General features: G+C 45.2%; 1 protein-coding gene across 4 annotated transcripts in view; it reads left to right on the forward strand.

Annotated features, from left to right (window-relative positions):
* EPS15L1 (epidermal growth factor receptor pathway substrate 15 like 1) overlaps nt 1-15033 on the forward strand; it is a 243741-nt gene that overhangs the window by 105508 nt on the left and 123200 nt on the right. For all 4 annotated transcript variants that reach the window (XM_044270441.1, XM_044270433.1, XM_044270447.1 and 1 more), the window contains 2 exons: nt 6925-7086; nt 9756-9953. In XM_044270441.1, coding sequence (XP_044126376.1) covers nt 6925-7086; nt 9756-9953 — 360 coding nt within the window. The remainder of the gene's footprint in view (nt 1-6924; nt 7087-9755; nt 9954-15033) is intronic.

The following is a 15033-nucleotide window of genomic DNA, read 5'->3' on the forward strand; positions in this document are numbered from 1 at the left end:
CTGTCCTAGACAGAAGACGGTTCGTGGAGAAGAGGAGGAAGCTAGGCTGCAGTGCCCCTGAGGATTATATCAAAGTGGGGTTACCTGTTCCGGCGTAAGTCTCCTCTAGGAGCCGCCGGCCGGAGTCTGGTGCCTGCTGCTGGGGTCTGGCTTACGCCGCGCTGGCCGCTACTCTGCAGTCCCGGGCGCACTGAGAGGTGCGTTCGGCACGCCGGTCCTTCCTGACAGTGTTCAGGCGGGCCGGGGCCTCCTCCTCACCTCGCGCTCGGGGAAGGGGGGAACAAATCTCGCGATCCAAGCGAGATCCGGGTCTCGGTCGAGACTTCCGGTATTTGGAACGCATGTAGCGTGCGTTCCGGAAGTAGGAAGTGCCTTCTCCTACTTAGGCCGCAGAGGGTTTTCAGCAGGACCCGACCGAGGGGATTGGACCCACAGGCGCACGGTCAGCAGCAGCCCAGCCAGCCAGCCTTATAGGAAGCCAGTTTTCTTTTGGATCCTGGGAGTCACTCTATCCCACAGCAGCATGGAGGAGGAGAGTGCCCAACGCGCCGATCAGCAGGAGGGTCATGAGAGCAGACCGGTACTCCTGGTGGGGTAAGGGGGATCATTCCCCATCACTTATTTCTTTTTAGTCAGGCTAAATCTCCTTTTCCCTCTTTTCCTTCTTGCATTTAAGACTATAAAAGAGGGCCCTAGAAAGGCAATTTCAAAGACCAGAGGGAAGGAATGTGCCGTCTGTAAAAGGAAACTGGCCCCCTCTTGGTTGAAAAAACTATGTCAATGTTGCATTGAGAAACTAGTGGAGGAGGAGTCCCCATCCCTTCTGCAGAGTATTAGGGAGATGGTGAAGACAGAGGTCTCGGATTCCTTGAAAGATTTCAAGAAGAGATTTCCCTCTGTAGCCTCAACCTCCCTTGGAACCAGATCAGGCACGGCTAATAAATCTGACTCGGATCCTTTAGAAGATAGTGATACAGGAGAAATCCTAGATAGCCCAGGATGAAGAATCCACGGGCAGGCCACTTTTCTCCCCGGATGATACGGAAGCTTTACTAAAAGCAGTTCGTGCGACCATGAAAGTAGACGAATCCAAAGACCCAAAATCCGTTCAGTATATCATGTTTGGTGACCTCGGGCAGAAAAAAAATCTAGAGTTTTTCCCGTAAACGAGAATATAAAGTTTTTAATACAGAAGGAATGGAAAAGACCCGATAAAAAAAAATTTTGTCCCAAAAAATGTGAAAAGGAAGTATCCCTTTGACGAGGCAGACTCAGTAAACTGGGACAGACCTCCTAAATTGGATGCACCTGTTGCAAAAATCTCAAAAAAATCGGCCCTACCGTTTGAGGACTTGGGTTCTCTTAAAGACCCTATGGATAAGCGAGCAGAGGTTTACCTAAAAAAAGTTTGGGAGACCTCAGCTCAAGCGTTCAAACCAAATATTGCCGCCACATCCACTGCTAGGTCTCTGAAATTATGGCTAGAAGAATTAGAATCTCACATTCAGAATAAGACCCCGAGAGATCAATTGTTAGCCGTTTTTCCCACTCTACTTAAAGCAGTAGACTTTATTTCTGACGCCTCGGCAGATGCTTTAAAATTAAATGCTAGGTCAGCTGCTCTTTCAAATTCAGCCAGACGAGCTATTTGGCTAAAAGGATGGTCGGGAGACACTGGATCTAAAAATAAGCTTTGCGCAATTCCTTGGCAGGGTGATTATCTTTTTGGGTCCGTCTTAGACGACCTTTTGGATAAAGCCTCGGACAATAAAAAAGGATTCCCTGTCTCCAGACCCCTGAAAAGGATTTTTTTAGGGGGCAGAGGAAAGACTTCAGAGCAGACAACAAGAATAGGAAAAGCAAGGGGTTCCTCTTCAGTTCCCAATCCTCCTCAACCTCTAAACCATCACAGCAATGACTGTTTCTCTCCCGTGGGTGGCAGACTTTCTCTCTTCCTTTACGCTTGGGAAAAAATCTCCTCAAGTCCCTGGATTTTAAGCGTTATAAAGGAAGGGTTTTGTCTAGAGTTTGTCTCCCACCCACCGGACAGATTCAAAATTACAAATTTTCTAGGAAACCCGGGAAAAAATCTAGCTTTACAACAGGAGATTGCATCCCTACTTCGAAAAAATGTTCTGATTCCGGAGGCGGAGAAAGGCGGAGGTTTCTACTCTTCCCTTTTTCTGGTCCCCAAACCGGATGGAACATTCAGAACTATCATAAATCTAAAGGATTTAAATCAATTCCTCTCTTACAAAAAATTCAGAATGGAGTCGATCCAATCAGTTGTAAAACATCTTTTCAGGGGCTGTTTCATGGCTACGATAGATGTAAGAGATGCGTACTATCACATCCCTATTCGGCTAGACTGTCAAAAATTCCTCAGAGTCGCTGTTTCAATAGGAGGTCACATTCAGCACCTACAATATACAGCCCTTCCCTTTGGGATTTCTCAAGCTCCCAGACTTTTCACGAAAGTCATGGCAGAAGTCATGGCTCATATAAGGGAAAGAGACATTCTAGTGATTCCTTACCTAGACGATCTCCTGGTGGTAGCGAAGTCAGAATCCCTTCTCGAAGTACACCTCAAAAAAGTAGTGCAGATCCTAGAAGACCTCGGCTGGCAAATAAACGGGGGAAAATCACATCTAATACCTTCCCAAGTTTGTGTCTTTCTGGGAATGATACTGGACTCAAAGAAACTACTCTGTATTCTACCCCAAGACAAGATTCAGAGATTAATACAACAGGTTCAGTCCCTGATATCGACAAAGAACCCTACTATCAGACAAGCAATGGCGGTCTTGGGCAGAATGACTTCCACTATACCAGCGGTCAGTTGGAGCCATCTTCACTCCAGACCCCTACAGTGGCAAATTCTGAAGGAGTGGCAGGGTACCCTCTGCCCATTAGATACACCCCTCACACTCACCCCCCAAGTGATCCAGCCCCTTCACTGGTGGCTGAATCCTGCAAACCTGTCCCAGGGGCTCCCTTGGATCCAACAAAATTTTGTTACCCTTACCACCGACGCAAGTCCTTCCGGTTGGGGGGCCTGTTGCCAAGGGTACTTAAGACAAGGTGTTTGGGAAAGAGAGCAGAGTCTAGACTCCCAAAACATGAGGGAACTGAGAGCGGTTTTTCTCGCCTTAAAAGAGTTTCTTCCTTTACTGCAGGGAAAATCTATAAAGGTTTTTTCGGACAACGCCACAGTTGTCTCCTATTTGAACAAACAAGGAGGAACCAGATCAGAAAATCTTATGCAGTTAACAACAGATATCTTTTCAGTTATAATTCCTTCTGTTCCGTCCCTTATGGCACTACATCTAAAAGGTACAGAAAACAAGGTGGTAGATTTCTTAAGCAGAAATACACTAGACCAGGGGGAATGGTGTCTGAATCAAATGGTGTTCGATCAAATAATTCAACTTTGGGGTCGTCCTCAACTGGACTTATTTGCCACCAGAGAAAACAGAAAGTGTCATCTTTTCTTTTCCCTCAGCGCGAGAGATTCACCAGCAGGGATAGATGCCTTCTCCCTTCACTGGCCGCACCAGCTCCTCTACGCCTTTCCTCCATTAAGACTTCTTCCAAGATTCTTACAGAAGTTGAGACAAGAAAGAACGACAGTGATCTTAATTGCTCCTTTCTGGCCCAGAAGAACCTGGCTCACCTGGTTGAGGAAGCTATCCTTGACGGACCCTTGGATTCTCCCGGAGAGGCAAGACCTTCTATCCCAAGGACCAGTCAATCATCCGAGTGTGAAGCAGTTACACCTAACAGCATGGCTCTTGAGGGGGAAATCCTAGAAAGTAGAGGACTCTCCAAGAATGTCGTTTCCACTTTGCTATCCTGCAGAAAGGATGTCACCTCCTCTATTTATCTCAGAATTTGGAACACCTTCCAGAAGTTTGCCAAAGATCCGGTGAATCCTTTAAATCCCCCACTTATGTGTAAGGTTTTAGATTTTCTGCAAGCCGGACATGAAAAAAATTTGAGGCCAAGTACTCTTAAGGTACAGGTATCCGCTTTGAGTGCATTCTTTGATTCTCCCATCGCTAGCCACCCGTGGGTCCGAAGATTCTTTAAAGCCATCAGCAGGCTGAGGCCTATATCTGGATCTTCAGTTCCCCCCTGGGACCTCAACTTGGTCCTCACTAGCCTCACAGAGCCTCCCTTTGAGCCACTTAAACAGTTACCCATAAAAATCTTGTCCTTCAAAACAGCGTTTCTTGTGGCAATTACCTCAGCAAGGAGGGTTGGTGAGATTTCGGCCTTCTCTACCTCGCCTCCTTACACTAACATCCTAGATGATAGGGTACTCATTAAACCAGACCCTTCCTTCTTACCGAAAGTGGTTTCTATGTTTCATAGAACACAGGACATTATCCTTCCTTCTCTGTGTCAAAATCCGAGAAATAAAAAAGAGGAAAAACTGCACTGTTTAGATGTAAAAAGATGCCTATCTCATTATCTAGAGGTTACTAGTCAGTGGAGGAAAACCTCAAAACTTTTCATTCAATTTAGTGGGAAAAATAAGGGTCTCCCAGCCTCTGCTAAAACCCTTTCCATATGGATCGTGAGAGCCATTAATTTGGCCTATTCTTCAGCTGGAAAGGCTCCCCCGGGGGGTTTTGGTGCTCATTCCACAAGATCAGTCTCCACCACTTGGGCAGAAAGGGCCGACGCTACCTTAGAACAGATTTGTAGAGCAGCCACATGGCAGTCGCCTGGCACCTTCTTTCGTCACTACAGATTAGACCTAGGCAATAGAGAACAGCTAGCCTTCGGTAGGAAAGTCCTCCAGGCAGTAGTCCCACCCTAAGAAATAAAGGGATTTCTATTCTAGTCGTCTCTCAAGGGTGCTGTCATGGGCGCAAGGGAAATTTAAGATTACACTTACCGGTAATCACTTTTCCATAAGCCCATGACAGCACCCGGGTTTATTCCCACCCTGTATAGAATTAATGCTAATGGGGGGGGGGGGGGGGGGGAGAATTATATAAAAAAATAAATATATATATATATATATAAAAAAAAGGAATATATATAGAGAGAAAATATAATTTAAAAAAAAAAAAAAGAGAAGAGTGTGGTCTAGGACAAGTTCTTGCGATTAACTGGTGGTCTCGGGGCCATGCTCCTCCTTATGAGCTCTCCACGAAAGTTCCTGTTTCCTGTCCTGGATGGAGGCGGTCTCTCAAGGGTGCTGTCATGGGCTTATGGAAAAGTGATTACCGGTAAGTGTAATCTTAAATTTATGTCAACTACAGAGTGCAATGTTTTTAAGTTGAGAACTGAATTTGGTCTCCCACACACTGCCTTCTATCAATTTCTACAACTTCGTCATGCCTTTCAGACACAGGCTAAATCAGTGTTGTTGAAATGCACTATGGTCCCGTTGTTTCAGCAACTTCTCACAAACAGCTCCTCGGGCGGTCTGATATCATCCACCTACAGGAACTTGTATGTGAAATCACTGAAACAAGAGGGTTTAGCAGTCAAATCTAAATGGGAAAGGGAGGTCTGGCTGATCTCAGAAGAGCAGTGGAATTCGCTCTTAGCGCTCACTCCACAACTGTCAGTTTGTGAGTGGCAGCGTATGTCCCAGCTGTTTTTAATACACCGGGTGTATAGGACGCCAGAGTTTTTTATGCTGGATAGGTGTTCGGGAGGATGCGGATTGTCCGAGATGGGGCAGGGGCCCTGCATCCTTGTTACACATGTTCTGGGATTGGGCGGAGCTCCGGAACTTTTGGTCCGCTGTTCTGGCCCTAATAAAAGATGCATATAATATTGCGGTTCCGCCTGGACCGAAAACATGTGTGGTCGGGATATTAGACATCAAAAATCGGCATCACAGTCTGGGAGTACAGCGTCTGCTATTTCAAGCTAGGAAACTAATAGCTAGATTTTGGCTTAGCCCTCAATCTCCGACTAGGGGAGAATTCCTCAATAGAATGTCAGATATAATACGCTTAGAGAAAGGTGTGTATGTTAAAAGAAACTGTGTTGTGAAGTTTAACAAAATATCGGATAACTGGGAGAAATGTAGGATACAGTGTCCGGTTTAGCCTCTCCTCGTAGTTGGACTATGGGGTAGGTAGAGACACAGTTCTTGTTTATGTGTGCTTTCTATCTCCTCTATCCTATTTAGCTCTGGACGTATGCTGTATGAAGGTGTGTAGTACTACATAGGTCGGGTGTGAAGAGGTCTGCTAAACAGATAGGAGGAGTACACCAATGGCTATGCCTTTGATATATTATTAAGATGACCAATTTTGGAGTTCTGATCCACTCCATCGCTCGGGTAGGGGGGGGGGGGGGGGATTGGGCTTTAGTTGGGTAGGGAGGGATGGTCTTATGTTTATAAATTATTGGATGGGAAATGCGGTTCTGTACCAGGTATACTTTGTAACTAGATTACGTGATTTTATGTACTTCTTGTACCATGGTTGATGTTACTTGGGGTACTCATGAAAGTAACTATTTGTCCGATCTTGTAATGCTATGGTATTTTTGTCATCAACTGTTGCTTGTATACTGTGCCGACTATTTTCCTTTGTATTTTTGTGATTTTCAAAAAAGTCAAATAAAAATTATCTGATTTAAAAAAAGAAATAGAAGCTGTCATTTGGAGAATTTTCCAAAGCTAGAAAGCACCTTCAAAACCTCATTAAATAGACATTAAGAAGAGCATAGAAAAGGAGCATATCATCAGCAAATTAATTTGACCTCCCTATTTCTTACCTGGATTTCTTTATAAATATGTCAACTTTGTAGGTGTAAAGCCAGCGGTTAAGTATTGAAGAGCTGTGGTGATGGTAGGCAGCCTTGTCTCGTCCCGTTTTGGAGACAGACTAGAGCAGATCCCAGGGGTATATACTATGAATATTAATATTTACTTTATATCTATCTTTTCAGGAACTACAAAATGATTTGGACCGTGAGACATCAACACTACAGGAACTAGAAGCACAAAAGCAGGATGCACAGGACCGACTGGAAGAAATGGACCAACAAAAAGCTAAACTAAAAGACATGCTGAATGATGTCAGGCAAAAGTGCCAGGAGGAAGGACAAATGGTGAGCATTAGTCATGTAGCCAATCTCATTGATTTTATAATCATTAAGGTTAGTTTCACACTAGCAGTAAATACTTCTGGCAGGCTGTTGCAGCAGAGGAACTGCCTGTCGGACCTCATGGTATCTGGCATACCAGGAAAAGGTCGGAGAACCGCCATGCCCCATTCACTATAATGAAATTCAGCGGGGATACAGCCTGTTTCTAGCATTTAGATTTGGCCGGACAAATCCCGGCACTAATGCTGGAAACGAGCTGGATCCCCGCCGAGTCCAGTTAGTCAGTGGGCGCCGACAGGGTCAGGTACTATACGGCTATTCCAGATGCAATAATAATAGTAAAAATCATGCAAGAGCAGCTTTGATGGCATAAAATGATAAATTGATGCTATGACATTCTCTGCGCATTTTCTATATCTCTCATGTAAAACTTTCACTTTGAGATAGATGGTGCTATATCTGCTCGAGAAACAAATGGTATTCTCATTGTACAGTGCTTGTTGGAAATTTTATTATCTTTGATGTACTTTAAAGGGGTTCTCTGCTTTTTTTTGCTAAATAGATGACCTACCATCAGATCAACGGAAGCCCAACTCCCGACACCCCCACCGATGAGGCGTTTGAAGAGAAAGCAGCGCTTGTACGAGTGCTGCTATCACTTCATTGTTTACATCTTGCTTGCTGTTGCAACTGCAGCAGTCAGCAGGTGTAATTACAACTATGGCATTCTCATTCACTTTAGTGGGTCATCAATATAAAAAAGTGGACAACCCTTTAACCTCTTAAAAGGATTTTCCCAGAACAGAGACGTATCCACTCTCCACAGGATAGAGTGTCTGATCACTGGGACCCCCACAGATCATCAGAAGGTGTGGTCATGGATGTCCACTGCCACTCCATTCAACTCTATGGGACTGCTGGAGAATACAGTGCTTGGCTACCTCCAGCAGTCCTGTAGAGTTGATTGGAGTGATAGCAGACACGCCTAAACACCCTCTCCATTTAAAGAGGTTCTCTGGGAATGATTTAAAATGGGCACCAGCAAGCTGTCCTAGAATATAAGCAGGAGTGGTTACCTCCACTTGCAGAGCTGCCTAGGAGGAGAGGGGTAAGTCCTCACTACACACTATTGTTGAGTTTTCCTGTCAGGCCGCAGCTCTGCAAGTGGAGGCAGCTATTCCTGCTCACATTGTAGGGCAGGTTGCTGGCAGCCATTTTAAGTCATTCCCAGAGAACCCCTTTAACAAGAGATTGTTATAGTAGGGAAAAGCAGTGGACACTTAATCTGGTGCCATCATAAAGTAAGGACATTGATAATAGTGTGGATCTGCCATAACTCTCTTCAAGGGAATGATCCTTTAAAAGAAGAAAGAGCAGGATTGTCTTTTAGTTCTTCTATTATGAAATTATCAGTAGAGCTCAAGCAGGGAACTTTAATTACTTGCTCATGTCATTAGCCTTGTACATTTCTAGATCTTAACATGCTCCTATTCTTAGTGGCTGCCTGTATATGATAGAGTAATAAGCTCAGGACATGAGACCCTGTATTCAATTCATATTCAGTTATTTGGGTTGGCACAAAATTCATGGTTAGGATTTGCAGCAGAAACTTGGGGGGGGTCCTTTATTAAGCTGAACTATGCCTATATTAGGCATATTTCAGGCGCATTCTGCAACTTCTCCCCACTGACGCCAGGACTAAAAAAGTGGGCATTGTAGGGAAGGGGAGAGGCAAGCAGACCCATCTCATTTACCATTTTCTATGCCTGTTTTTGGCGTAGAAAAAGGTCTAAATGTAAGACAGCAAGGAAGCTGCGTTGTATTTAGAACTGGCGGAGGATCCGCTGAAGTTATGTAAAGGCCAGCACCTCTTCAGGGGTTTATTAATACATGTCTTAATACATGCGCCCCTTGGTCCTGCATTGTGCATTTGCATGCAAGTTAGTTTTATTGGAATGTAGTCAAGTTCTAATCCCTGAGCATTGAGTGCGCCATCTGCATTAATAGTGCATTAAAGGGGTATTCACATCTTAATGATCACTGTTAAATCTGTTAATAATTTAACAGTGATCATTTTTCTAAATCTATTTAATTAACTAATTCCCACCCCTTAGAAGAAAATGAACATATACTTACCTGACTGTTGTCTTCCGTCTCCCCTGGTTCCGGCCACCGCTCTTCTCAGGAATCGCGGTGGCTGTGCTTGCGCAGACGACTTCTCTTCTCCCGGCCGGCCGCGTTCAGTCCAGCGCGCGGCCCGGCTGGGAGAAGACTTCAATCAAGATTCAGCCCGCCCCCTGCCGAAACCAGGAAGTGGACAGCGCGCCGGGAGCAGGTAAGTATAAAACTGCATGATGAGAATACCCCTTTAATAGTGAATCTGCATAATGTAGTTGAGAAGATATGTGACATGGCCATTATTCTGCTTTTTTCACCCTAGAGCATGTGAAAGGAACATAAAAAAGCCATTCAAACGAATTGCCAGTGGATTCAAGAGCAGAATCTACACATATATCCAGGCACAATCCATAGTGTGTGAACATGTCCTGTCCTTCCGTTATGCCTTTCTGCTCTTGGTTTACACAAAAACTGAAGTACAGAAAATGGTGCTGTGTAATAAATGCAGTAAATCTATTTGAATGAACATAATGTGTTCTTTTGCTTTCTCATAGATCTCCTCGCTAAAGTTACAGATTCAGTCCCAAGAATCCGATGTACAGGCACAGGAGGAGGAACTTAATAGGGCCAAATCAGAGCTAAACAGGTTACAGCAAGAAGAGAGTCAGCTGGAGCAGAGTATCCAGGCAGGCAAGATTCAGCTAGAGACCATTATAAAGTCATTGAAATCAACACAGGAAGAAATCAATCAGGTACAGTCTAACTTGTTCAAAATTAAGATTTTATTGTGTTTCTAATTTAAAATTGCTTGATGTTGAAAGACAGACATTAAAGGAGGATTTATCTGGCAGATTATCAGGAATGTACTTTCTTGTGAACGCTCGTTCCCAACAATCTGCCTGTGTAAAGGTGCCGCTGATGAACAAGCGAAACGCATATTCTTTGGGTGATCCTGTAGTTCGTGCAGGCACCTAACTTATGGTTTCTGGGCACCAGATTGTGCAGTCTAAACAGGGATCTGCTGCGCAGAAACAATGCAGCTGTATGAGGAGGAGCGATAGCAATAGTGACCGCTCGTCCTCATACTTTGGAGGTGATCGCTGCATGTAAATGCATTCCTTCACCTCCACTGAACGAGCAGCCAGTTATTGGGAAGGAACGGTTCCTTCCCAACAATCTGCTGCTGCTTGGCGCATGTAAATTTGATTGATGGCACAGGCAGCACTGGCTGATGTAATCATGCCTGCATTGTGCCTATGCATGCTCTCTCCTCTCCTTTGGCTGCGAGTGAATGGGCACTCTATATTACAAAGTTAATAGCTGGACGAACAGTCTGAACCGCTGTCATCCATCACGAGATGACAGCCTGGATCCCGAACATGTAACAGTTTAGTCCCACATGCCTGGAACTGCTGTTTCTGGTGTTGAACAGCTCTGAGGCTTCTTTCATTGCTGGGAGCTGTTCCACACAGTATATACAAAGTGGCTGGGACTGGAGAGAGGTAGTGCACATGTGCAGCTATGATAGCTTGCTACCATGATCCCAGCCACCAAACAAGCCAGCGCTTTACTTCACAGTGAGCAGATGCCTGACAACTAACATGCTCTAAAGGGCTACAAGATGAGGAATATCTAGGGGAGGAGGCAGTTTTGAAACATGAAGTATATTAGTAACATTGCTCATTATGGGGTTATACTGAACATAACTATCATTGTGCCAAGTGAGACAACCCTTTAAGGATATTATCACGTGGAGCAATGGAGCACGGCCACTCTGTGGGCGGGCACTGCGCAGTACAGTAGTGGGCTTAATTAAACTAATGAAGATCACACTGTTTAGGTGGTTTGCCTGGTTAAAGGCTGCATGATATTGCAGGTGCCGCACCTTGATTAACAATGCAGACTGACTAAACAGTGCAGTCTTCTTAGTTTAAGTACAGCCTGCTGCTGCCCGTACGGATGCACGGAAGTCGACCTCAGCGTGGCCGCATTGCAATTGTGACACGGCCGAGCTGTGTGATTGTACCCTAAGGCTACTTTCACACTTGCGTTCAGAGCGGATCCGTCACAGACGGATCCACTCATATAATGCAGACGGTGGCTCCGTTCAGAACGGATCCGTCTGCATTATATTGTTAAAAAAAATTCTAAGTGTGAAAGTAGCCTGAACGGATCCGTCCAGACTTTACATTGAAAGTCAATGGGGGACGGATCCGTTTGAAGATTGAGCCATATTGTGGATTGAGCCATACATTGTAAGTCTGGACGGATCAGCACGGCCAGGCGGACACCCGAACGCTGCAAGCAGCGTTCAGGTGTCCGCCTGCTGAGCGGAGCGGAGGCTGAACGCTGCAGACTGATGCATTCTGAGCGGATCCGCGTCCACTCAGAATGCATTAGTGCTGGACGGATGCGTTTGGGGCCGCTTGTGAGCCCCTTCAAACGGAGCTCACAAGCGGACACCCGAACGCTAGTGTGAAAGTAGCCTAACCTCTTGCTGCCTTGGGTTTCTAGGCAGATTTCACATCTCTGACATACAGTACACAAAACCTGAACTATAAATTTAAAGGGCTTCTGTCACCCCCCAAAAGTCATTTTCCATTTTTGGGCTAATTAAAATCCTTATAGTGCGATTATTCAATATATAGTGCTCTTACATTTTTCTGTGGCTTAGTTTCTTTAAAAACTGCACTTTTATAATATGTTAATTACCTGGCTACCAGCAAGTAGGGCGGTTGCTTGCTGGTAGCCGCCGCATCCTCCTTTCAAAAAAACGCCCCCTCCTCCTGTTGATTGACAGGGCCAGCGAGCGCTCTCCTCCTAAGGCTGGCCCTGTCTGCGTTCCAAATCTCGTGCCTGCGCCGTACCGGTCTTCAGTCGGCGCAGGCGCACTGAGAGGGGGACCTCGCTCGGCCGCTCCTTCCTCAGTGCGCCTGCGCTGATGACGTCACATCTACACACGGCGCAGGCGCACTGAGGAAGGAGCGGCCGAGCGAGCGCCCTCCTCTCAGTGCGCCTGTGCCGACTAAAGACCGGTACGGCGCAGGCGGGAGATTTGGAACGCAGACAGGGCCAGCCGAAGGAGCAGAGCGCTAGCTGGCCCTGTCAATCAACAGGAGGAGGGGGCGCTTCTTTGAAAGGAGGATGCGGCGGTAGCCAGGTAATTACCATATTATAAAAGTGCCGTTTTTAAAGAAACTAAACCACAGAAAAATGTAAGAGCACTATATATTGAATAATCACACTATAAGGATTTTGATTAGCCCAAAAATGGAAAATGACTTTTGGGGGGCGACAGAAGCCCTTTAACCCCTTAAGGACACAGGGCGTACAGGTACGCCCTTGTGCCCTGGTACTTAAGGACACAGGGCGTACATGTATGCCCTGTGCATTTTCGATCACTGCCGTGCGGCTGGCAGTGATCGGAACCCGGTGCCTGCTCAAATCATTGAGCAGGCACCTAGGCTAAATGCGCGGGGGGGTCCCGTGACCCCCCCATGTCGGCGATCGCGGCAAACCGCAGGTCAATTCAGACCTGCGGTTTGCTGCGATTTCTGCAGTTTCTGATCCTCGCGGTCCCTGACCGCGGGGATCAGAAACTTTTGCATTCGTAAAATATAAATGTATCCCTCCCCCCTGCACCCCTGAGTTATTCGAGCACGGTGGGAGGTGCAGGGGGAGGATTGCGGGAGGCGGGCGGTGCGGTAGGCGGGATCGCGATCCCCCGTCCGCCTCCCATTGCGTAATCGTTGGCGTCTAGTGGGTTATACCAGGGTGCCAGCACATTGCTGGCACCCTGGTATAAACGGCTGACATCGGTGATGCGATGTCAGCCGTTTAACCCTTTCCATACAGCGGTCCGTACGGACCGCTGTATGGAAAAGGTTAACAGTAAGAGGGAGCTCCCTCCCTCTTCGATCGGGGGGCTGCTGTGCCTTTGCAGTCCCCCGAATGGAGAGGGAGAGAGCTTCCAGGCAGCCCCCCAAGCCCCGTCCTTACCCTTCCCCGTCTGCGCAGTTCTGGCCACTACTGAGCAGACGGGGAAGGTTCCCATGGCAACAGGACGCCTTCTCAGGCGTCCTGCTGTCCATGGTGCTGAACAGATCTGTGCTGAAAGCATAGATCTGTTCAGACAAAGTGTAAGTAAAATACAGTACAGTACAATATATACTGTACTGTATTATGCAGACATCAGACCCACTGGATCTTCAAGAACCAAGTGGGTCTGGGTCAAAAAAAAAAGTGAAAAAAGTGAAAAATAAAGTAAAAATCAAAAAACACATTTATCACTGATTAAAAATGAAAAAAATAAAATTCCCTACACATGTTTGGTATCGCCGCGTCCGTAACGACCTGATCTATAAAACGGTAATGTTACTTTACCCGAACGGTGAACGCCATAAAAATAAAAAATTAAAAACTATGATGAAATTGGAATTTTGCCCACCTTACTTCCCAAAAAAGGTAATAAAAGTGATCAAAAAAGTCGCATCTACGCCAAAATTGTAACAATCAAACAGTTATCTCATCCCGGAAAAATCATACCCTACCCAAGATAATCGCCCAAAAACTGAAAAAATTATGGCTCTTAGACTATGGAAACACTAAAACATGATTTCTTTTGTTTCAAAAATGAAATCATTGTGTAAAACTTACATAAATAAAAAAAAAGTATACATATTAGGTATCGCCGCGTCCGTATTGACCGGCTCTATAAAAATATCACATGAACTAACCCCTCAGATGACCACCGTAAAAAAATTAAAATAAAAACGGTGTAAAAAAAGCCATTTTTTGTCATCTTCTGTCACAAAAAGTGTAATAGCAAGCAATCAAAAAGTCATGTGCACCCCAAAATAGTGCCAATCAAACCGTCATCTCATCCCACAAAAAATGAGACCCTACTTAAGATAATCGCCCAAAAATTAGACTATGACTATGGAGACACTAAAACATTTTTTTTGTTTTAAAAATGAAATTATTGTGTAAAACGTACATAAATAAAAAAAATTGTATACATATTGGGTATCACCGCGTCCGTGACAACCTGCTCTTTAAAATTACGTCATGATCTAACCTGTCAGATGAATGGTGTAAATAACAAAAAAAAAAACGGTGCCAAAAAAGCAATTTCTTGTTACCTTGCCGCACAAAAAGTGTAATATAGAGCAACCAAAAATCATATGTACCCTAAACTTGTACCAACAAAACTGCCACCCTATCCCGTAGTTTCTAAAATAGGGTCACTTTTTTGGAGTTTCTACTCTAGGGGTGCATCAGGGGGCTTCAAATGGGACATGGTGTCAAAAAAACCAGTCCAGCAAAATCTGCCTTCCAAAAACCGTATGGCATTCCTTTCCTTCTGCGCCCTGCCGTGTGACCGTACAGCGGTTTACGACCACATATGGGGTGTTTCTGTAAACTACAGAATCAGGGCCATAAATAACGAGTTTTGTTTGGCTGTTAACCCTTGCTTTGTAACTGGAAAAAAAATATTAAAATGGAAAATCTGCCAAAAAAGTGAAATTTTAAAATTGTATCTCTATTTTCCATTAAATCTTGTGCAACACCTAAAGGGTTAACAAAGTTTGTAAAATCAGTTTTGTATACCTTGAGGGGTGTAGTTTCTTAGATGGGGTCACTTTTATGGAGTTTCTACTCTAGGGGTGCATCAGGGGGCTTCAAATGGGACATGGTGTCAAAAAAACTGTCCAGCAAAACATGCCTTCCAAAAACCAAACGGCGCACCTTTCACTCTACGCCCCGCTGTGTGGCCGTACAGTAGTTTACGGCCACATATGGCGTGTTTCTGTAAACGGCAGAGTCAGGGCA

Source organism: Bufo gargarizans, chromosome 1, assembly GCF_014858855.1.
Source record: "Bufo gargarizans isolate SCDJY-AF-19 chromosome 1, ASM1485885v1, whole genome shotgun sequence".
NCBI lineage: Eukaryota > Metazoa > Chordata > Amphibia > Anura > Bufonidae > Bufo > Bufo gargarizans.